General features: G+C 38.4%; 2 protein-coding genes and 1 pseudogene across 2 annotated transcripts; 1 reads left to right on the forward strand and 2 right to left on the reverse strand.

Annotated features, from left to right (window-relative positions):
• Nucleotides 1-1,547: 1,547 nt before the first annotated feature.
• On the reverse strand, nucleotides 1,548-8,696 carry LOC133738350 (uncharacterized; annotated as a pseudogene).
• Nucleotides 8,697-15,599: 6,903 nt separating this feature from the next.
• LOC133738429 (AT-hook motif nuclear-localized protein 7-like) lies at nucleotides 15,600-16,421 on the reverse strand. The gene is made up of 4 exons (XM_062166007.1): nucleotides 16,413-16,421; nucleotides 16,107-16,221; nucleotides 15,887-15,924; nucleotides 15,600-15,755 (listed from the first exon to the last, which is right to left on the reverse strand). The coding sequence occupies exons 1-4, from the start codon at nucleotides 16,419-16,421 to the stop codon at nucleotides 15,600-15,602; spliced, it is 318 nt and encodes a 105-aa protein (XP_062021991.1).
• Nucleotides 16,422-18,637: 2,216 nt separating this feature from the next.
• LOC133715101 (plant intracellular Ras-group-related LRR protein 4) lies at nucleotides 18,638-21,458 on the forward strand. Its single transcript, XM_062141463.1, has 4 exons — nucleotides 18,638-19,538; nucleotides 19,640-20,565; nucleotides 20,661-20,851; nucleotides 21,103-21,458. The coding sequence occupies exons 1-3, from the start codon at nucleotides 18,926-18,928 to the stop codon at nucleotides 20,805-20,807; spliced, it is 1,686 nt and encodes a 561-aa protein (XP_061997447.1). The 5' UTR covers nucleotides 18,638-18,925; the 3' UTR covers nucleotides 20,808-20,851; nucleotides 21,103-21,458.
• The last annotated feature ends 1,210 nt before the right edge of the window (nucleotides 21,459-22,668 follow it).

The following is a 22,668-nucleotide window of genomic DNA, read 5'->3' on the forward strand; positions in this document are numbered from 1 at the left end:
TCAATTTCCTTAAGTTTATAGGATTATGAAGTGGCAGAGACTTTAAGATTGGTGGTGGTTTCTTGGGCTAACTGGGTAAGGCGAGATTTATCTCAATGGCATTATTATGGTCTATCATGATTGCTTATATTATGGCATGACCAATCATGAAAGAAATATTGATGAAAGTGGTATTCCAGCACCCACCGAAAACAAATGTGTACTTTGATATTACCAAACTATGGCCAAGCCTAATCATTCCGGCGTCCTTTGCTCTCTTAAAAAGTTTCATTTCTCTCTATGTTGACAAATTGTGTAATTATGTAATTGTGATTTTTGCACTGGCATGGTTTGTAAATTGACTGGGTCAATAAACCTCTTAAAACTTTCAAATCAAGAATATCTTTATTTTTACTGATTATTGACCCTCAATAAAAATTTTATTGGGGGGCAATAAACTTTTTTATTGGCAGTCAATAAATCTCCTAAAACTTCTATGAGATCTCCGATGACCTCCCCGTAGACCTCCGTGACCTTTCCGGGAGGCAATAGAACTTTTATTGGAGGGCAATAACAGTTTTTATTAGGGGTCAATAAACCTCCTAAAACTTTTATGACATCTCCGACAACCTCCCTATGGATTCTGGCAAATTCCAGCGAGGTTCCGGCAAATTCTCCAATCAAAGCAAATTCCAGCGAGGTTCCTCAATCAAAGTTTTATTTGTCTATGTTAGAGAGATTAGTCCCCCTTCCCCCCAATAAACTTGTATTGTCCCCCAATAAAAGATTTGGAATTGATGTAATCTTATCATCTTCTTTCTCAATTAAAGTTTTATTTGTCTTATTTTAGGGAGATTAATCCCCCACTCGATCAATGCCTAAGTAGCTATTATTCCACATGAGTTTGATTAATTTGAAAGATAGATAAGCCAGCAAATTGCCAAAAACAGCCCAATCTAGTAACTTTGTTGTGCTGGAATGACTGAAAAAGTTACATTCTTTAACTTAGAGCACGAACAAATGTCTAATCAATGTATTTTGACTCTCAAAGTAAATATGAAACAATATAACTGATACTCATAGTTTCAGAAAGATGGGAGTAGATGCTCAGCAAAAATATCTAGTTTCGGATGTAATTGAATTCTTAATAGTTAATAGGCTAGATAACTTGTTACTAAGTTTAAGTTTCATGTTTAGAACATTAGTAATATGTTAGTTTCATATGAATTTTACTAGTTTCAGGAACTGCTATGGTGTTTCGAAATTTGTCATGGAAATTTCAAATTAGTGCAAAGGGTTGCGAGGTTGGTGATTAGCAGTGCAGCACTCTAAAGTCGATCAATTTTCCTCTTCTTTTTTTATTTCAATTCTGATGTTTAATCAATGCAAATTATTGGTAAACTAGCAGATGATGGATCTAGCTATAATAACACTCAGGTAAGGATGGCTACATGCATGATTCGAAAATTATGCTTGATTGAGATCACACGTAAGCAAGGCCTCATGACTCCTGTACCTGATCTTCATTCAGCCCACCAACCAATGGAAGATCAATCAAGCGGTCGGTTCTGCGGTGGTGTCAAACTGTGCAGCCAGGGCTCGCAGCATGCACCTAATGTGTTTAGCACATCAGAAAGAGAAAAAGAATTTAAGCTCGAGGAGATGGAAGCTAGCAAAAGAGAATGAAGCCGGTCGGGGATCTTCATTTTAATCTGTGGCCACCTGGTAACTGTGGGAACACTATCATATACATAGACATCAAAAATTGAGAAGACAAATATACACAAACATAGATGTCTCTACCTCTACCTAGCCCGCTCATAACAGACTACTTTCAAGGGGCCATTGCAGCTATTAATGTCCACTTCTACAACCAACAGTCTTGTTCTTCCATGGTTTCTAAAAGAAATCAAAGGAATGTACTACTAATATACAGGCTCCGGACTCATGGACGGTCTGACGCTTGAGGGCATTCGCACAGGTTGGTGCATGGAATCCTCATTAACACCAAAATGTTGTTCCTCCAAGCTCTGCAAAACCTCACAATCCATTTCATTCTCCTCATTTTCACACACAAAGGCTTCACCAACATCTTCATAGCTGGAAATTTCTTCATCTGCTTCATCAGTACGTTGAACCATGTCCCAGTAAATGAAATTCTGCCGGATGAATCTTCATACAAACAAAAACCAACTGTTAGCATGCATTCGATTCTTCAACTAAGCAAGTTTTCCTTTTCCCATCCACATAACAGTATCCAAAAGAAGTGTGAACAGAGGCTTCCTGTGTTGTATGTGATTTCAAATTAATGTATAATACAATAATTTCCTTATGACGCGATCAAAATCAGATGAACACAAACCTGTCACTTTTTATCAGCAGAGATGGGGCAAATGGGAAGAACTTGTGAAGCTCTTCCTTCCCACCCCATGCCCATGAATATTCTGATTCCAGAGCATCCTCAAAACTCAAAGACCTCAACCATTAATTAACCAGCTGCATTCACTTGCCCTAGAAACTCCTTCACTATGGAAGGCAGACATGCCTGCTTAAAAGAAAAAATAAATATGATGATGATGCCAGTGTATCATCTAGGGTAAGACTGCATGATGAAATATCCTTCTTCAAAACAGTCCTCACCTTCAGCGGGCTAAATTTAATGCTCAAAATAGACTCTAAAGGAAGGCCAGCAAGGAATGACTTCAACTGCGGATCATCCATCATTGATCTCATTCGGAAGCACAGCAAATAAATGATGGCCTGTTGCACATAAATAACCATCAATAAAACATGATCTGCTCTTATTCCATATAAGCTAAAAATAAATACATAAATAACCCGCGGTGACAAAAGATATGACATTGCGTATAAAACATAAGCAACAACAGTAGAGGAGCATACAGATCACATAATGCAATTAATGAAAGACTTGGAGACATTTATGAAACAGGATTACAGACTCTGTGCTTGTAAAGCCATCACCTTATCCTATCATTGTGCATAAGATCCTTAGGGAAGCTTCCGAGCCAAGCGAATTTCGATTTCAAATTTTCAAAAGATTGACCTAGGAAAACTTGTGAAGAACTCACCCCTTGTGGAAGGGAACTAAAAATGGTTAGTTATATAGCTTTACAAAAGTGTTCAAAGTGAAGAGCAACCTAAGATGGAGAGTACTCTTGATAGGTGAGAGGTCACTTATTGATGATACAAATGTAATGATTGGGGGGTGATGAGCAATCTTGGCATTCAAGATACAACTTCTCAAGGTGTGCATATGTAAAATAATGCACAATAGTTATCGGAAAATTCATAATAAAAAATTCACGTCATTTCTGCAGGGGTGCATCGTGCATTTGATTACAGAGGCAATGGTAAAATGGAATTGAAGTAGAATCTTTTGATGAACATGAATATTATGCATGAAATGAGTTGAGACTCCATCCCCTGATTATGAAACCGATATACAGGCTTGGGACCCAACTGCCATACAGAAAGCTTGTATTCCTGTTGCGCAATCAAGGAAGGTCGGATGAGTTTATTGTATAAAAAAAAATCTGTGCAAAGTCCATCAGATATAAGGGTCTCGCCCAGTACGAGCACATAGGTTTCTCTAGCATATCAAACAATGCCAGAATACAGCAGAGGAGTTCTAGCATTCGGTTGTCACCTAGGTATTTACAGAAAGAAATTCCCAACAAGGTATGATCCTGTGTCTATGCATGAGCTATGCCTACAACCCAATAGCCACAATGGACCTATTCATATCACAACCAAACCTAATCATTGTTGTTTAAATGTGAACTGACCCCGGTCTATGAGTTCCACCTAAGCGAAATGGATAAAGAGAAGCAAGCAATGTATAGCAACTAAGTATGATATATGCAGTTTAAACAGAAAAGTGTTCTTCAACTTGTAATGAAAAGCTTAGTTCCATGTCTTCGAAAGCATGTTATCAGTGTCTCACTAGAGTCTGTTAGATAATGAACCTTTTTGCAGTCCGAGAGTTAATAACAACACATATGGAATGGTGTTTGATATAGGAAAGAATAGATACAAATATGACACCCAAAAACTTTTATAGCATACCAAACAATGGGCCAATTATACACTACCTAGAAGGAAACCTAAAAACTTTGCCAGTTCACACCAAAAAAGAAACGGTAAAAATTATGATACTCAAATTGGATTCTGTCCAGTGCTGGTTGAACACTGCAAAAACAAGTCAAACAAGACTAAACATATTTAGAGATAAACTACTACAATGATTGTCATTTCCTACACCTAAACCAAATTATTCATAAGTGGAAAATATATACCTGGCATGTAGAATAAAATATTCCATGGGTTTCTGGGTTTATTTTACCATCTTGCTCTTTGACATATTCGTTATACCAATCCACCAAACTGTAACAAGCATAAGACAAATGCATTAGAGGAACAGGAAATTATCAATCAGGTTGTTTACACTACACCTAAAAAAGGCACCAACGTTTCATCCATTACTGCGGTCAAAACTAGTGCATGTCAGTCATTTTTGCAGAAAGGTTATTGACTTCCAGTAACTAAAAGAACTGTTTCATCTAGCTTATTCTTTTTTATTAGCTCATGTCACAAGCCTAAACTATAGATCATACTTGCAGTGAAAGTAGATATACTTCTAATTTGAGTGGAGGTAGTGTTATTGATTCAAAAATATCTGAGATATTATTGACCCACAGAAAGTAACTTTACTGCATGCCAATAACTTTGTCCGCATGGAAAATTTCTTCCCATTTGAGACACAAGGGATGAAATCTTCCACTTGGTCTGCCAAGGGAAAAAAAAAATAAAAAAAAGCCAAGTGACCTTAAGTGTGACAAGCTTAGATAAGTTCATTGCCTCTTTCCTTTTTTACGTCTCAAGGATTGTAAGAACAGATAGATTAGCTCAAATGTTTGGGTTTGCATACGACCTTTTTAGCACTGTCTGACATAAACTTCGCACAAGACAGATAGCTAGCAAGATAAGCAACAGCACTCATCCTGCACAAAACTCTAAAGACATTTGTACTATCAATAGTACAAATAATAAATGATGCCCCTAAGCATCTAATTTTAATTTGTTCTCAAACCAAGCATCTAAGCGTACAGATTGACAATAAGCAAAAATGTCCTAACTTTTACCACAAGTACAGATGAATCAAATACATTCTCCAGGTGTCCACACACCATAAGAAGGAAAATCTAGAAATGTGCTAACGAGTTGTATCCACCTAGGACATTTTACAAAACAATAAACCTAAATGGGCCAATTGGTACAGACCAACAGTAGTACATCTGTGATTTCAACTAAATGAAGCCCCTAAAGCTTTCAATTTCCAACAACCCAATGTGCTATTAGACTGAATGAAACTTTCAATTTCAAGGTGCCCATCCCCTTTTGGGGCTAGTTTGATTAGAGTCAACACAAGTGTAGGACTGTATCTATGTGTACTGTCCGTGGTACAAACGGACATTGATACTTGAGTGAAAAAATCATGCTTGAATGTAGTTAAAATGTGCCTCATCATTGAATGGAGCAACTGAATGAGTTGGTGATAAAGTCTGATGTCATTCAAGCATCGTTCGTTCTACTATAGAATCCATGCTCGGTACACATCACTAACAATCTTAGACCTGTGATTTCATTTTAATCAGCCTATCCCCTGAAGCTTTCAATTACCACCAAGCCAAGTTGTGGGTACTTACTGGTTCAAGGTGCCCCTATGGCTAGTTTGATTAGATTGAAAACAAAAGTGTAGGCCTGAAATGGGTACAAACTACAAAGGGTAGTAAACTGCAATTTGCCCAATGTTTTGCTTTGTTTTCTAGAACATTCAGTGGTGCTTGTAGGTCAGTTGATATGGATGCTAAGCATGACCTGTCTAAACCATGTTGCTTACTCAAAATGAGTAATAACTGCAAAGCAAAATAGTATAGCAAAGATAAAATATACAAGTCCACTTCACGTGATTTGAAGACAATCCATAAAGCATCTAGGAGATGAATATTTTAACATTAGTAATCAAAAAGTAACTATAGATCAAATGCAGGCATATCACTCGAGTCAAAGGCTTGCAATATCTGACCAAAATTTTCACAGACCTAACACGTGTGAGTTCAGAGGGCGAATACAAAATTTCTGCAAGCGTGGAAGCAAATCTCTCACCACAGTTGACAGGATCGAGTTCACATGCATAGAACATCACAAACTGCAATAAAGCAAGTTGTTATTGCAGAGACTACTAAAAACAATAAAGAAAAAATATTTCCAGCATAAACAGAAAAACAAGAATGAAATGCATGAAGATGAAAAATATGATCATATGTAGGCATTACCTGGACAAATTTTGACTTGAATGCGGTCATTACATTCTTCTTAAATGACTTGAGCAGAGTTTCAAATACCTAGACAAACATAAATAGGAGATAAAATGTAAATACAAAACAGGGTGTAGATTGTACTAAAAGTGTCAACCAAAAAATAGTATTTGAGGTTTAGGGTTTAGGGTTTAGGGTTTAGGCCACCACTTTCACATGATTCAAGATGCTCAAAAGTTAAGACCATCAAGTTATCTAATTTTTCAGCACAACTCTTCTGAGTGACTTCATTTTTAGTGTCTTCTCTGGGAAGCTGTATAAAATACATGTCAATCAATTTACAACGGAAGGCTAAATTCAACATATGCAGTCAAGAAGAAGAAGAACAAGAACAAGAATAATTTGAGGAAGAAATGCTAAGCAAAGTTCTATTTTCAAAAGCAAAAACCACACAGCACACTATGTTTCTCAAATTGAACAAGTATTAATAAACTTCTTCCAAAGCAACAAATACATTCATATCCTGCTTCTCCATCCTATCCATCACTCCCTCCCTCCCATCTTCTCTTCCTTAATAAAATCCTCAGCACCTGTTTCCCACTTTACCTTTTGCATGCAGACCTTCTTAGCAACTACTTGTCAGCATTGATTTAATTGGAAATATTTTATTTTTTTACAGGGTCCTATCTCAAAGGCACATCCAGCTCTGGATCTCAGACTCTTTTCACTTAATTCTCCATCGCCCTCAGTTCCTTAGAAACAGCCTTAATTCAAAAAGAGTTCCAAAGCTAACAAGCATCATGTTTTCAATTTACCTAGTTTAAGCCAACTCAGTCATACCTCACTACCATCATTCAGATAAAGGTGTTCCAGCTCCATCTGAAATAGTCCATGATCTTGTGAGAATTCTTCAATGATCCAATTTCCAACTGCAGAAATCAGATGATAGTGTTATCATAAATAAATGCCAACATTTCTTTCATAACTAAATCAAATTCAACATTCAATATACATACATCCAAATCTAGCAGCAGTTGCACAACATATGTGACCACTGAGACCCGAACAACTTAGCCAAGTGCACCGCTCTCCAACTTTAGCATGTTCTCTACGTATAACTCAAGAGCAAGAGTACTCTGTAAAAGCAATATCTTTAAAAAAAAGGCAATCTTCAGATAGCACTAATCTCATAAAAAATGCAGACATTAAAAGGAAGAAAACAGATATCAATGCATGATCGATATTCAACCACAACAGAAGAAAAGCGAATGTTCAGAGAAAACAAGATTTTGGCAAACATTGACCTGCTTTTTGTTTGTATGATCAATCCATATCTCATTAGGTATCAGAAAGAAAATAATGATTGCAAAGGACATTTTCTGAGCTAACACTTTAGTACTAGCTCGAGTGCATGGTAAACATACAGTTCCTTTTCTGGTATAATATCCATTTAGACCACGGTAAACTAGTATCAGCAAATTTCTAGGGGAAAGAGGTGACAAATCAGAGATAACTTTCAGAGCTCTGTGGACACGAGTTAAAACGTGATCCTTCTTTTTAAGACCATGCGGCACCTTCAACTTATCCAGCATACAAGGAACCTGAGACACGAAATTGGATACGAGCATCTCCAAGCATATATCAATATACTTCCCACTTGAAGTGGCCTGCGGCATAGTGAAGTAAACATTTCAAAGTCTTGCTAAAACCATTGTTTTAAAAGATGACAATTGCAGAACAACGTGAACTCCCTTACCAAAGCAATAATCAATTCAATCAATGCATCCATCACCTCCGGCCCATAGTTCCACAGGCTCATGTTAAAAATCTGAGCACATTTTCGCAATAAACAATTAACAAAACCCTAACCAATGATCATGACAACAAAACGAAGAAGAACAGAATTCTACTCTCAACTCACTGCAGAGTAAAGGTCGCAATGAGCACTGTCAATATAAGCAGCTGCGCCTGATAGTCCTTTCAAAATTGCCTTTCCCAATCATCAAATTTCAAAACTCAGTCACACAAGAATCGAATCGAATGATAAGCAGAATGAGATAATCAATATAATCGAATAAATGCTAAAACTAAGAGCTAAGAACACACACCACGAGCTCAGCTACGTCTTTAGGGGAGAGGTTTTTCTTCCTGTGCAGAACCACAACCAGGTTCCGGTAGTTTTCAGAAGATTCAACATCTCCCTGAGCCACACTCAGACTCATCAAAGCTCATAACTGAACAAAACTATCAGTAGCATTCATTCATGCTTCATAGTTCCGAAAACTTACAGATGAGAACGTCCCTGACGTGCAGAGCTAGGTCATACTCGGAGTAAACGGCGTCGTTCATATCAAGGTCTTCTCTGAGCTCGGCGGCCATGGTGTCCTCCTGCAATTTCGGAGGGATAGCCTGGACCTGAGGTTCTGGCTCAGCTGAAATAAACAGGTAGGTTCGTCGGAGGAGTGCGTTTTGGTGACGTCAGCCGGTGCCGGTCGCCGAGTGAGAAAGTAGGAAGAGAAATTCCCAAAACAGAAATCAGGGTTTTGAGGAAGCGGCGGAGCCTCCGTGTAACTAACTCAGTCCTCGAGTCTATAAACGCGGGAGATAAAAAAAACGGTTGTTAAGAGTTATATTAAAATGGTGGGCTTTGAGAGGCCTGTGCTGGGGTCTAAATTATGGGCTATCAATCCAGCAACCCGTAAGAGAAAAGGCCCTATCCAATCTCAACGGAAGATCCAAGCCCCCAAGTGAATGAAGCTCGCCATTATCCATGTTTCTGTTTTATGCGGTCCGATTCAGATTTCATACTCAGAGTAGGGGTGGCTGAAATTCCCGAACATGCCGAAACCGGCCGTACCGCCGCCGTCGGTGCCGACTGAGATGGTAACCGGAAGTTTCGGTACGGTATACCGTACCGTATACGCGTACGCGGCTCGGTATTGGTACCCTAATATCAATTATACGGTATTACCGTACCAACCGTACATTTGTACTTGTATTATTTTTAATTTATTTTTAATACTAGGTATGTTTATTAGCCGTTGATTTCTAGGGAGGGTAAATGATAGCCGTTGGATCTTAGTACTGATCGGGTTAACCTAACAGGGGTCACTCAGATAGCCTTCATTTGCAGCCTCTCTCTTCGTCGAGTCTCGACCCTCTCTCCCTCTCTCTTCCTCTCAGAACCAAACCCAGCCCCAATCGGCCAATCCAATCCCAAAAACAACATGTCGAATGAATCGATCATTGATGCGAACCTCACCAACATAAGCTTCAACCCAGATTGAGTTTGATTTGAGAAATCCCCAAATCGATCGACCAACCCGAGACTGTTCCTCTCTCTCTCTCTCCCTCTCTCTCGACACCATACTCTCTCTCTCAGAACCCAGCCCCAATTTCTTGATTCCAGCCCCAATTATACAGAGATTTTGGCAAATCCAGTCCTAAAAACACAATCTAAGCAAGATGCGAAGCTCACCAACATAGATATCCTTTGATTTCGAACTCGGGGCAGACTCGAAGTGGACGCTCTGGTGGTCGGTTGACTTGTTGTCCCAGTTGGTTATCATGCGGAACAGAGCAAGAGATGGTTTGAGAAAGAGAAGCAAGGGGGAAGTGAGATTTGGGGGTCGGAGATATAGATGTGGGTTCTGTTAAGGGTTCAGTATGATGATGATGGTGTGTAAAAGCTAAGCAAAAGCAGAGGAGAAAGAGAGCTAGAGAGGGAGGGAGAGAGAGTGGGGGGGAAGGGGACTAATCAGTATTCAGCCCGTTCATCCACTTCGGTTGGACATGAACCGGAACTAAACCAACCGAACCATCGGTAACCGAAAGTATCGGTACCGACTTTTCCGGCACGGTAGTGGTACTGAGTTTGAGCCTCCCGACAGGTTCCGGTCGGTAGTCGGCCCAGCCCCAAAAATGCGGTAACCGTACCACAGCCAGCCCTCAGACCTGCTCAACTGTTGTTGAATATCGATTCAAAGATAAAAAAATAATAAATTAATTGAAATATTCATTATGCACAACTAAACACAAATCAATTGATTACCAAAACATAACTCTTCTTTTATATAGTATTTCTTTTAGAAAGTCATTATGAGAACTTGGAAATCAAGAATAGATTAAGAGCATGATAAAGTTTACACCATGTATTAGATGATGTGACTTATACCTAAATAGGTCTTTTACCCTCTTTATTGCTTTGCTAATATGTTCTTGCAACCTTCTATTCTCATAGAGTTAGCAACACATCATGCTTAGTAAGAACTAAGAAGTAAGAAGTAACCCTTCAAGTTGCGGGTCGCATAATACCTCATTTGTTGTTGGAGGTTCATTAGAGAATGGCGTAATCGGTCTTGCGTTAAATATAAGTTGAGAAATAATTCTTCTTCTTTTTTTAAATTACATAATTAACCAGTTGTACGATCTAAGCTATGTTCACTCATATTGTCGTAAACGCGATCGATATTCACAACTGGTAAATAAGAATCACGATTTGGAGTAGATTTTATTTGTACATAACACTGACAATCAAGACATGGGTTGGTGGCACTAGGGCTGTCACTTGATTTGGTAATTACCAAACCGAATAAATACCAACCGATATTTTAGATTTGGTGTACTGACTTTTTGGTAACCAATAATAATGAAACCGAAATCAAAAATTACTGAAAAAGTTGGTTTGGTTTTGGTAAATACTGAATCTACCGATTATCTAAATATTAGTTTTATATACTATAGTTTTTAATACACATACATGTATATTAAGAAATAAACATAAAAAATTTCATAATAGTATGAACATTAATAGTACATGTATTTTAAGTAATCTGGTCAAAGATGGTTAAATAACTTAGTTTTATTAAAATGGCTCAAACTTGATGTCATTATGTACAAAAGAAAGTTATAATAAGTAGATGAATACAAAGTTTACGACTATAAAATTAAAAAAAACCTAGTATTGTTCATTCTAATTTATATTACAAAGAAGTAATTGTTATAAAGTTGGTAATACCGAAATACTGAATTTGGTAGATATGATTAAAAACAGAAAATTTTAGTTGGTAATTGGAAGCTCAATTTTGAAACCGAAAGCTTTAATTTTAAAGTTGATAATACCTATGACCAATTCAAGCCGACTGAGTAACAACGATAGTTGGTGCTCGTAGAAGAAAGGTGAAGAGAAGACACACAGTCACACTCAAGTAAGTGAAAAGGTGAAGGGACACACAGTGGACAGGAGAAAAGCATTGCATGTGATGGGGGAGAGGTCCTTGGCTCACTCCTCTCTCTCACTCTGATGGTAGCAGTTACTGGAATTCCATATCTCTCTGTTTTTTTTTTTTTTTTGTGAGAATGGGAATTCCATATCTCTGAAAATTGAAATTAAAATTAAATAATAATAAAATATAAAAAAAGCCCGTAGAGAAAAACGCTTATGGCGTGAGCAGTCATGCCAGCTGGATACGGTTGGACGTCGACCATAATCCACAAAGAAGCAATAGCGACACGTGTCGCCTATCCCAACGTGGACACCTGGATACTGCAATTAATGCCAACAAGTGGGTCAACCTCAATTCCCACGGTTGTCAGTTGGAGACTTGTAGACGACCCCTACTCTCTCACCTTATGGAAGAAAAGAAAAAAAATATATTAAAAAGTTGTCTTAAATATTTTAAAACCTATATTTTTTTTTTTATAGGTAACTGTTTGTGATTATTTTTGGACATCCAAATTCGCTTTTGAATTTACAAAAGGATTAGTTATAAATCATAAAATTTTCATTCATATTTTTAAATTTTCATTCATATGTGTGTGGAGAGAAGTTAAAGGTAGTGAAAAAACTTCTCATACAACTACTACATTTTCTAATTATCATTTTTTTATTCTTTTATTTTTTATTTTACAATTTATCATATTATCTTTATTGATTAATTATATTTTATAATTTTTTAATATATAAAGGTTAAATTGAAAAAAAAATTAATTTTAGAGAGCAAGCTCTCTTCTCTTAATAATAGTATAGATAGATAATATAGCTTAAGTGAATTTTGGACATATTTGACAATGCAACCCGGTCAGAAAGCGGTTTTAAACTTAAAGAATCTCAAACTAATATTATAACATGTTTTATTGTGTGATGTCTAACATTTGAAGTTTACACTCATTTTCTTTTATTTTAATAATATATGCGTTATTAAGGTATAAATATAAAGAAAAGAGAAAGTAAAATTAAGAGAAGGGCAAATGATAAAAGAGGTCATTTTGAAGTACCTTATTATAATTCAGATAACACAAATGTTCTCATGATAATTAAGGTTACCTCTTAATAACTTGCCACTAAAATTAAATGTAATTACCAAAGATGCCACTGGGCAGCTCTCTCTCCCTCCCGTTATCCAATCCCGTCTGAACACTCTCGACCCTAACCAATCTCTTTCTCTCTATCTCTGCCCCGCCTCCGTCCGCACCTTCAAGGAGCACTCCTACTGCGTCAACTCTGCCTCCGGCGACTGTACCGCACGCGTCTCGGACGTGCGTGAGCCTAGATCCACCATGATCATCCCGACGCACGAGTTCGAGATCCTCTCTTGCGATTTGAACAAGTACGACGACTGCGTCATCGCCACCGCCTTCGTCGACAAATCGATCAAGGTTTGGAACGTCAGATCCATCAGAGCTCCGATTTCGGTGCTCAACGGCCACAGCTACACCGTCAAAAAAGTCAAATTCTCGCCGCACCAGCAAAGCTTGATGATGTCGTGCTCGTACGACTTGTCGTTGCTTCAATACAAGGACTAGGCACTGGTGACGGTTCCGATAGCTACAGCTCCGGCCTTGGATCAATGACTGATCACTTAGGGTTCCGGTCCTCCCATTCGCTCTCAAAATGCCTTCAATTTTGTGATTCCCTCACTTGAAGAGTACCGATTTGCTAAGGTTATGATTCAGTAGTAGGATAGGGTTAGGTTTTTTTTGCTCTATCAGAGCTCTGACTGTGTCTCTGTGCTTGCAGCAAGAGGATGAAGAGGTGCTGGTGCTGCATACGGATTTGGTCGAAGGTCCTCTGCCGATGGAAGGTTTGTATTTTCAACACTAACACCATCGTTTACTGTTTTGATTTCTTAATTTTTGTGTTTAGAGAGTTGGGTTGAAGCTTTGTGTGTTGCGTAGTTGATTTGGATAATTGAGCTTTCTGCAAATTTGGTGCAGTTGGGTGATTAGAGTGCAAGTGAATGGATTTTTATTAGGCTTTTGTTTGATACATGTTGATTACAGATGAAGCATATATGTAATGTTTAGAATCTCATGTCCTGTTGCTTGCTGGGATCTCATTGAGTTTATGAAATCTGTAACAAAAGTACTAATTCAGTCTTTAAATTGTATAGTTTATCTATATATGGAACTATCTGTTTGGGTATCTGCGTGTGACTGTGACTGTGACTGATCGAATATTGTGGCATACATGTATATAAATGAATGATATACGTGTATATAAATGAGCAGACTTTGTTTGAATTGGTTTGACCTTTTATAAACCAGAACTCATGAGACAACATGAAAATCTGCATCTTGTTTAAGAGAGGTTGACCCATTTGCTGACCTGTTTTGTTTTAATAAAAAATATCACTGTCATTTGCATAGTGGTCACTCCCAATTCTGGGTTTTCATGCCAATATTGATAAATATGATATTTTATTTTCCGCATATATTTTCATTTCAGCCATGATCAACATGTGCATCTCTACATGGTTCTTGTTTTTGTTTTGGACTTTTATGGTATTTGATGTTTATAGTAGCTCAAGTAGAGCCGGCTAGTACAGTTGATAATCAGCCAGTGGAGGAGCCTCTAACCGTCAAATTGACTTGGACAATTGAGAGCCTGTCTAGGTTGAACACCAAAAAGCACTACTCTGACATGTTCATGGTTGGTGGTTATAAATTGTATTATTCCCTTGACAATCATCGTATGGTCTAATTTAGCTCTTGAGCTACAGATGAGTTTTTACTACCATAGGGGTGTGTTATTTGTATAAATTTGTATTCTTATGCTTCTTTGGGATGTAGGTAGTTTTCATGGAATTTTATATCCTGGAAAATGTATTCAATCAAAGATGTCGGTTGCCATGATTCTTTTTGTTGATGGTGCCGATTTCACAGACAAAGTCACTGGCCATGTCACAGTTATGAACATGTCACTGACCATGTCACTGTTAATCTCTGGCCAAGTAACTATTAACCTCAAGTCACTGGCCAAGTAACTAGTAATCTCAAGTCACTGACCATGTCACTGTTAATCCCTGGCCAAGTAACTACTAACCTCAGGTCACTGACCATGTCACTGTTAATCCCTAACAAGTCACTATTAACTCAAGTCACTGACCATGTCACTATTAATCCCTAACAAGTCACTATTAACTCAAGTCACTGACCATGTCACTATTAATCCCTGACAAGTAACTACTAACCTCAAGTCACTGGCCAAGTAACTGTTAACCTCAAGTCACTGACCATGTCACTGTTAATCCTTGGCCAAGTAACTATTAACCTCAAGTCACTGGCCAAGTAACTATTAACCTCAAGTCACTGACCATGTCACTGTTAATCCCTGACAAGTAACTATTAACCTGAAGTCACTGGCCAAGTAACTATTAACCTGAAGTCACTGACCATGTCACTGTTAATCCCTGGCCAAGTAAGTATTAACCTGAAGTCACTGACCATGTCACTGTTAATCCCTGACAAGTAACTATTAACCTCAAGTCACTGGCCAAGTAACTATTAACCTCAAGTCAGTGTAACTACTAACCTCAAGTCACTGTCGACCATGTCACTGTTAATCCCTGGCCAAGTAACTATTAACCTCAAGTCACTGACCATGTCACTGTTAATCCCTGACAAGTAACTATTAACCTCAAGTCACTGGCTAAGTAACAATTAACCTCAAGTCCTGCACTCCATACTCAAACAATAATCACATAGAGCTAGAAGAACAGATATTACAGAAAGGGCAACTTGTATGGCAGATCAGGAATGATTCTATTAGTGGCTTCAAATCTTAATAGATGAAGTTGTTTTCGAATTCTAAACACAACTTTAAACAAGAACAACCTTTTTTTACAACTCAAAATGGAACCAAACTTCATTCATTGGATACCTAAACTGTTACAGAGAGATGTCAAAGGGAAAGGAAGGTGGCATTCTACTCCTTCGAACTAATCATTAGAATAATATAATGACTATCTTCTTTTGTTTTTTCTTCCTAAGAAACCATGTTAGCTACACAGGTCCTGGAGCTATCAATAGACCAGCCAGTCCAACAACTCTACCATCTGAACCTGCCAAAGAGACGCTCATGCCACCTGACCTGCTCTTTGTTCCTTCATTCTCAGTTGGCATATATGATCCAGACAATGAAAGTATCTCAAATCGGCCCTGTAAATAACATTTCAAGTAAATCATGTCAACCTAGTCAAAAACTTGAAAGTTAAAATCGGGTTGAGACAAAAGTACAGAAGTCATATATAAAAACAGTGAGATGCAATAATGTACTATCTTCTACTTGCCAGAGTTGATCCATTTTTCACAGTAATGTTGATATCTCCTATTTACTAATACAAGAACATTTAAACAAAAAAACAATACTATATGTACAACAGTAAATACAAGAGTAGAAATGAGAATACTTTGCAACTAAGAAGTTACATGATGCAATAACTTCATATGTTAAAAATTACACAAACACTTGCAAAGGACGGAAGGTCGTACCTCGTATGTTAAAAGTACCTCTAGAAGTACTGGGTTGTCGAAGTGTGACATTTGATATGGTACCATTTGCAGAAAGTATGCAAATAGCATGAGATCCTTGTTGAGAGAATGTCATAATCTTCATCGTGACATCCTGCATAGAACAAAAGACACATCAGAAATCAAGTATAGCATAGATCAAATCACTAAATATTTAATGCATGCTTAAGATATCTTGAGATATGGGACCTGAATCAACTTTCCTTTTCCTTTTTTCTCTTTTTCTTTTTGCTCGTTATTAAAACTGATTTCCCATAGAATCCATACTTTAAGATGATAACTTACATTATCCATTGTGTATTGTCTTGGTAATTTATACAAAAGAAACCCATACTTGATTTACAATGGAAGTATACCATTAGGCCTCCAGAAAGCTGGGTGTACTAATAAATTTGTATTCATAAACACTTCAGTCTCAAACAAACAAGCAAGTTCTCAAAAAGAAAGAGTAGATTATCATCCAAAAACCGGGAACAATTCAAACTATTAATACAGACACAGACATGGAAATCCTCAACTAGTAAAACACTAGGCTAACAAGTTAATAACCAAGCAACTTAGTACCACTGGGAATCAATTCATTATATTTGTATTCCAACCAATTCTAGCCAATGCAAGAAAACAACATCAACCGGAAAACTAAACAAAAAATCAGTTCAACGGACACTAGTTTGACAGTAAAGAATCCTTATACAACTAGAGAAATAACGCAACAAGTACAGAACCCCTCATTCCAAAATCCAGATTGATATCTAATTACAAACTTCACGGACAACAAAACAAAGTAAGATTACCATCATTTCTATTCTCATACCACAAAACTGAGCATTTCAAGCTATTTTTCTAGAACTTAATTCCTCAGGACAAAAACCAAAACAACGGTCCGAAGGTCACAAAATCCTCACCAATATATCCAAGCAGAATAACTACTAATATATTCGAGGCAGCCATACATACACTTCCATTACAGTCTATAATTCATATTCATTCAATCACTAACACATATATAAACGAAAGAAAATGACCAAGAGATCCACACCTTGACACATATATAGAAATTGAAGGCTTACCAATTCCAGAAGCTCCGCCGGTGACGAGAGCTGAGAGACCTGGTTTCAGCTCCATTTCATCGGAAATTGAAGAGCTAAGGTGATGATGACGATGACGATGATTCTCTCCTATAAGCATGTTATATGAAAATCCACAACTCTCTTACACCGCATTGGAAGTGAATGATACATTGCCTGACACGGAAAACAAAATTTCACAACTCCTAGTCTACAAAATTTTGTTCATGATCGTCAAATTTCATCAAAAGAGAGAATTAATCCAAAGCTGTGCGCGAATTTGTGTGATAATTGAACGAAAACGACTCTGATTTATACAGATGAACTGGAAATTTCAAAACAAGTACAAAAAACATATTCAATCTACAATCACAGTCACTACTATTTCTCACGAGCATCTCATCAAACACCTTATATGCACAAAAATCTATGCCTGATTCAACGAACCACTCTTTGGAGTTTTTGCCGGAGCTCATTGGAGAAAGCTAATTCGGCCTGAAATTCCTGCAACCTCCGGCCATATTCTTCATCGGATTGCATATGTTTTCGTATCCAAACACTTAAATTGATACGACCGAGCAAAAAAAAACTTCAATCGAAAAAAACCTTAAAGTGAATTTCAGAGCAAAACCTGAACAAGGAGTGATGAGGCGTCGACGACGAACACATTTTAGAGCTAGGCGCGGCGATCGTCGATGACGTTCTCGTCAGCCATTGTTTCAGAGATCTAGAAAAAAAGAAGAAAGCTGTGGATTGAAGCTCCAAAACCATTCAAAATTGAGATTTCAGATCGTCGTAGAGAGACCAAGCGCAATCTGAAGCTAGCGGCGGAGAGAGAATCTCCAATCAAATTGAATCAAGCTTTCTGATTAAAAGATAGAGAAAATTTGAGCTGATATTTTGAATGAATAGCTATAAACGTGTATTACTTTAAGGGCAAAATCGGAATCAAAAAAATTAAAAATTGACATTTTTTAACATCACATCATTATTCATAATGACTAAATTAATATTACTAACAATTCACAATGGATCTTTTTATCAAGTGGAAAACTAGGTGATCTTTTTATCATTTCACTCTCTAAAGTGACTTTTTCCATCATTTCCCTTTAAGGGAACTCACTATCATTTTATTTGTAGAATTAATTTAAGAACAAATGAGCACAATTTTCTAGCTCACTGATGTTACTATTTACATAATATCAAACATAGAAAGATCAGATGTCTGAACCTTCATTATAGCAATCAATTATTCGGTTATATTAAAGCATGTATGGACTATGGAGTTGAAATAATAAAACACCAATAATAAATCTCCGACAAAGTACAACTGGTAAAATGCCCAAACGTCGTTAAGCAGCAGAAGCGGGGGCAGTTTCGTAATCTCGAACTGATAGATGACTATATCTTGAGTTCCGTTGATAACCGATCAGTCATCAAATAAGTCGCAATCGTTTCACGCTATATATATGCACCAAAAAATTATCTTTTTCTTTTTTTTGGGAAATTTTTTTTTTTAAATTTCTGTAAAATTAAAAAAAAAATTATAAATGAAATTGCGAAATCCTCCAAAATAGAACATATGGAGAAATAGCTGGATTTCTGAGACGACGACGCAAGAGAGAAGAGCCAGCAGCAACCCCCAGTTCAAATTTACATAACTACCCACTCACACCTCCACTCCCACACTCACTTCCCTCTACCCTTTTCGTCCAATTCAGATTCCAACAGATGGAGTCGACGGCGGAGTCGGTAGACCAAGTGGTGGAGGAGATTATGAGAATCCACAGATCCTTGCCGCCGCGGCCCGGCATCGACGAGGTGGAGGCGGCGAAGGTGCTGATTCAAAATGTGGAGAAGGAGGACCAGGCCAGGCTGGAAGCCATTGCTAAACAGACCAAGAGCAACAACGTCTCCGAAGAGCTCTTCATGGTTTTGCAGGAGATGCAGAAGAACATGGTCTACTTCAACAGCAGAGAGCAGAAGCAGGAAGCCTTGAAGTTGCTCGATCTTGAAAATCTTCACGAATTGTTCGACGATTATATCCAGAGAGCTTCCACCTGCGTTTCTTCTTCTTCTTCGGCTCCGTCGTCTTACACGAAGTCGATTCCCAAGGCTAGACCTAAGCCGTTGGATTCCGCCGCGGCGTACGTGTACCGCTCCGACAGAGAAGTCGGTAAGACTAAAGCCATGGTCAGCAGAGACGACAGTTACGTGGTCAACAAGGCCAAGAAGAGCTTCTACGCCGACGGAATTGGGCCTGGGCCGGCGGTTTCCGCCACGCCGCAGATTGCCGATTCGTCTCTCAAGTCTGGTCTCGCTCTTGCTTCATCTGGCGCTGGAGGTGTGTATCTAATACTGTAAAAAATCTATATGCTTTGATTTTGTTGTTTGAATTTGATTTTGGTGCTGTGGTTAATTAGACAATGTGGGTGTTTGGTTCAGTGTTAGGGTTAGGTCAAGAGGGTGAGAAATTGAGTTTGATAAAGCTAGCGAGTCTAATTGAAGTCTTGGCCAAGAAAGGGACTAAGGAGGTTAATCTTCGAAACAAGTTGAATGACCAAATCGAGTGGCTGCCTGATTCGATAGGAAAGCTTTCGAGTTTGCTGACTCTTGATTTGTCTGAAAATCGGCTTTTGGTCCTGCCATCCACCATTGGAGGACTTTCGTCCTTGACCAAATTGGATTTGCATTCCAACAGGCTCACTGAGCTACCGGACACTATTGGGGATCTTCTTAGCCTTGTCCATCTTGACCTTAGGGCAAACAATTTGGCATCTCTGCCTGCTACATTTGGCCGATTGGTGCGTCTTGAAGAGCTGGACTTGAGCTCAAATAGGCTCTCTTTGCTTCCTGACTCAATTGGGTCGCTTGCTAGTCTCAAGAACTTGAATGTGGAGACCAATGAGATTGATGAAATTCCTCATAGCATTGGTCATTGCACGAACCTTAGAGAGCTCCATGCTGATTATAACCGGCTTAAAGCACTTCCAGAAGCCGTAGGAAAGATTGAGACCCTGGAGATTTTGTCAGTGCGTTACAATAACATCAAGCAGTTGCCCACAACCGTGTCATCTCTACTGAGCTTGAGGGAACTGGATGTGAGTTTCAATGAGCTTGAGTCAGTGCCTGAGAACTTATGTTTTGCCACCTCGCTGGTCAAGATGAACGTAGGAAACAATTTTGCTGATCTGCGGTCGCTACCAAGGTCCATTGGGAACCTCGAGATGCTTGAAGAGTTGGATATCAGCAATAACCAGATACGGTTTCTCCCCGACTCTTTCAGGATGCTCACACGACTGCGTGTTCTACGTGTAGAAGAAAACCCTCTTGAAGTGCCGCCTAGACATATAGCTGACAAGGGAGCGCAAGTAAGTTTCCTAAGCTGTATTTACTTTCATTCATCAAATATGTCCTGTAGCTTTTATCTCAAGGCTAATCATGCTTTCTTTGTGCAACATCCTAGGCTGTTGTCCAATACATGGCAGAGCTTGTCGAGAAAAGAGAAGTTAAAGTACAACCGACTAAGCAAAAAAAGAGTTGGGCTCAAATCTGCTTCTTCTCAAGGTCAAACAAAAGGAAGCGCAATGGTGCAGATTATGTGAAAGCCTGATTGATTACTAAATAGCTGAGAAGAGACTTGACGATTTCAATCAAGTAAGCTGTTGATTCAACAGTTTTCGAATTCACTTGTATGCTGTAAAATTAGAATTCATGGGTGAAACCCCCTGATTGGTATCACTTTTTGACACTGTTGTGGTAGCACCATCCCATCCTCTCTTTAGGACATAGTTTTACTGGCTTGTGACCCTGTATGGTTAAAGTTATCATACTGTTTTAGCTAGTTTGATGAAGTTGTAGTAACATTCCTCACGACTCATATGTTTTCGTTATCGTTTTTCTAACAGGGATACCAGGCTACTACCAGCTGTTAGCAGGTTAGATGATTTCAGGGACTATGAATCACCCTCATCTCATTTGGATTGGGTGGGTTTCAAAATTTGCTCCATTGACTATTGCATACCAAATTGTATATCGTTTTTTCCCCTGTTATTGTTACATTTTTTTTTTTTATCCATCTGTATTTCTATTGTCTTCTAGTCAAATGAGGTGCACAATTCAGCGGCATATAGGAAAAGGAAAGACGTTGTACTCTGTATATCACCTCCATTGTTCATGATAAATTTCGTTGTATCCACTTCCTCCCACTTGTAATAGAATTTGTTTCCATCGAAATAGAATCTAGAATCTTATTTCCACTTCATTGATGTTGTTCTGGTAAATATTTGTAAAGTTGACTTTGATGGGATCTCGGTACCAGAACCCTTGACCTATCAATGTGGTGAAAGATCTCTTATCTAAGCTTCTAATCTAGACCTTAGGAATATCCCCCTGGAGTACTGCTTCTGAAAATCTAGTTGACTACTATCTCCGTCTGAATAAAATTCCTTTAAACTATGAGTGCAATCGGATGCTTCAATTACTGTCATAAATGTACTGGTTAAACAGTCAGTGCAAAGTGCAGCTAGGAAAGAGTAGCAGATACTCATAACTAAAGAGGTCAAATATTGTTGCTTATTTGGTCCGGGATCCGCACCATCACACATCACCTCAAACTCGATATCAGCTTTCAAACTCCAGTAACCGAGTATTGCAACCCTATTTGTGGATGACTCGAATCTAGTTTGGCATTGTTTCCAGAACGGCGAAAAGCAATTCCAGGTAATCAAAAATGCTTTTAACAGCATTTGACAAGAATAGTTAAGATGTTTTCCGATGAAGCATGGTACTGTGCTTATTGTGCAAGTGCTTTCACAAGAAGCACATGGAAGGCTCCATCTGTTTTAGATGGGTATATTCAACCAACAATCTCAAGGCAACTCCCGACTTTGCCTCAGTGTTAGAAAGAAACAAAACCCCCAGAGTAAGAAACCCTACAAATGAAGAAAAGGCAATCCAATCCCAACTATAAAATAGCAACCCCATCAAGGCCATCACATGCATTTCCTCACTCGCTTCTTTACAGCTCACCCAATTAGGTTGGAAAATTGAGAACCCAGTTTCTAGGAAGGTCCATTCAAGCAAAGCATATGAGACCTACCAGCATGGAAAAGACCGGTGGCGGTGGTGGCCCAATAGATTTCTCAGGTGGGTGGTTGGCATTTTGGCAAAACTAATAGAATCTGGCATTTGTCAATATAGAAGATGAGGTGGTGGTGGCTCTAGTGCATGTTACAGAACACTCTTGTTGGCTTTGTTGAGAAATAGGGAACAACAGCTCTACAATGCAATATCCTGCACCCAACCTAAGCATGAGTTTAACGACCAAAGGGGTTCAAGCCTATTAAATTCGATTTAGGGGGGTTTTGGCTAGTACTGCTTAGTTCTCTGCCCATGTGAAGCAGCTGTTGCCAATTCATAGAAAATCTTATCAAAGGGGATAGGAAAAACATATAATTGATGCCTAAGATCTG

The sequence above is a fragment of the Rosa rugosa genome, chromosome 1 (assembly GCF_958449725.1).
Source record: "Rosa rugosa chromosome 1, drRosRugo1.1, whole genome shotgun sequence".
Lineage (NCBI taxonomy): Eukaryota > Viridiplantae > Streptophyta > Magnoliopsida > Rosales > Rosaceae > Rosa > Rosa rugosa.

Bases quoted from the DNA above. Each gene is read 5' to 3' on its own strand.
- LOC133715101 (XM_062141463.1), top strand. From the start codon at position 18,926: ATGGAGTCGACGGCGGAGTCGGTAGACCAAGTGGTGGAGGAGATTATG. The intron at 19,539-19,639 runs GTGTGTATCTAA...TGTTTGGTTCAG, and splicing joins TGCTTCATCTGGCGCTGGAG to TGTTAGGGTTAGGTCAAGAG. The intron at 20,566-20,660 runs GTAAGTTTCCTA...GCAACATCCTAG, and splicing joins TAGCTGACAAGGGAGCGCAA to GCTGTTGTCCAATACATGGC.
- LOC133738429 (XM_062166007.1), bottom strand. The intron at 15,925-16,106 runs GTACTTTTAACA...ATTAGTAAATAG, and splicing joins ACAACCCAGTACTTCTAGAG to GAGATATCAACATTACTGTG. The intron at 15,756-15,886 runs GCAAGTAGAAGA...TGTTATTTACAG, and splicing joins TGAAAAATGGATCAACTCTG to GGCCGATTTGAGATACTTTC.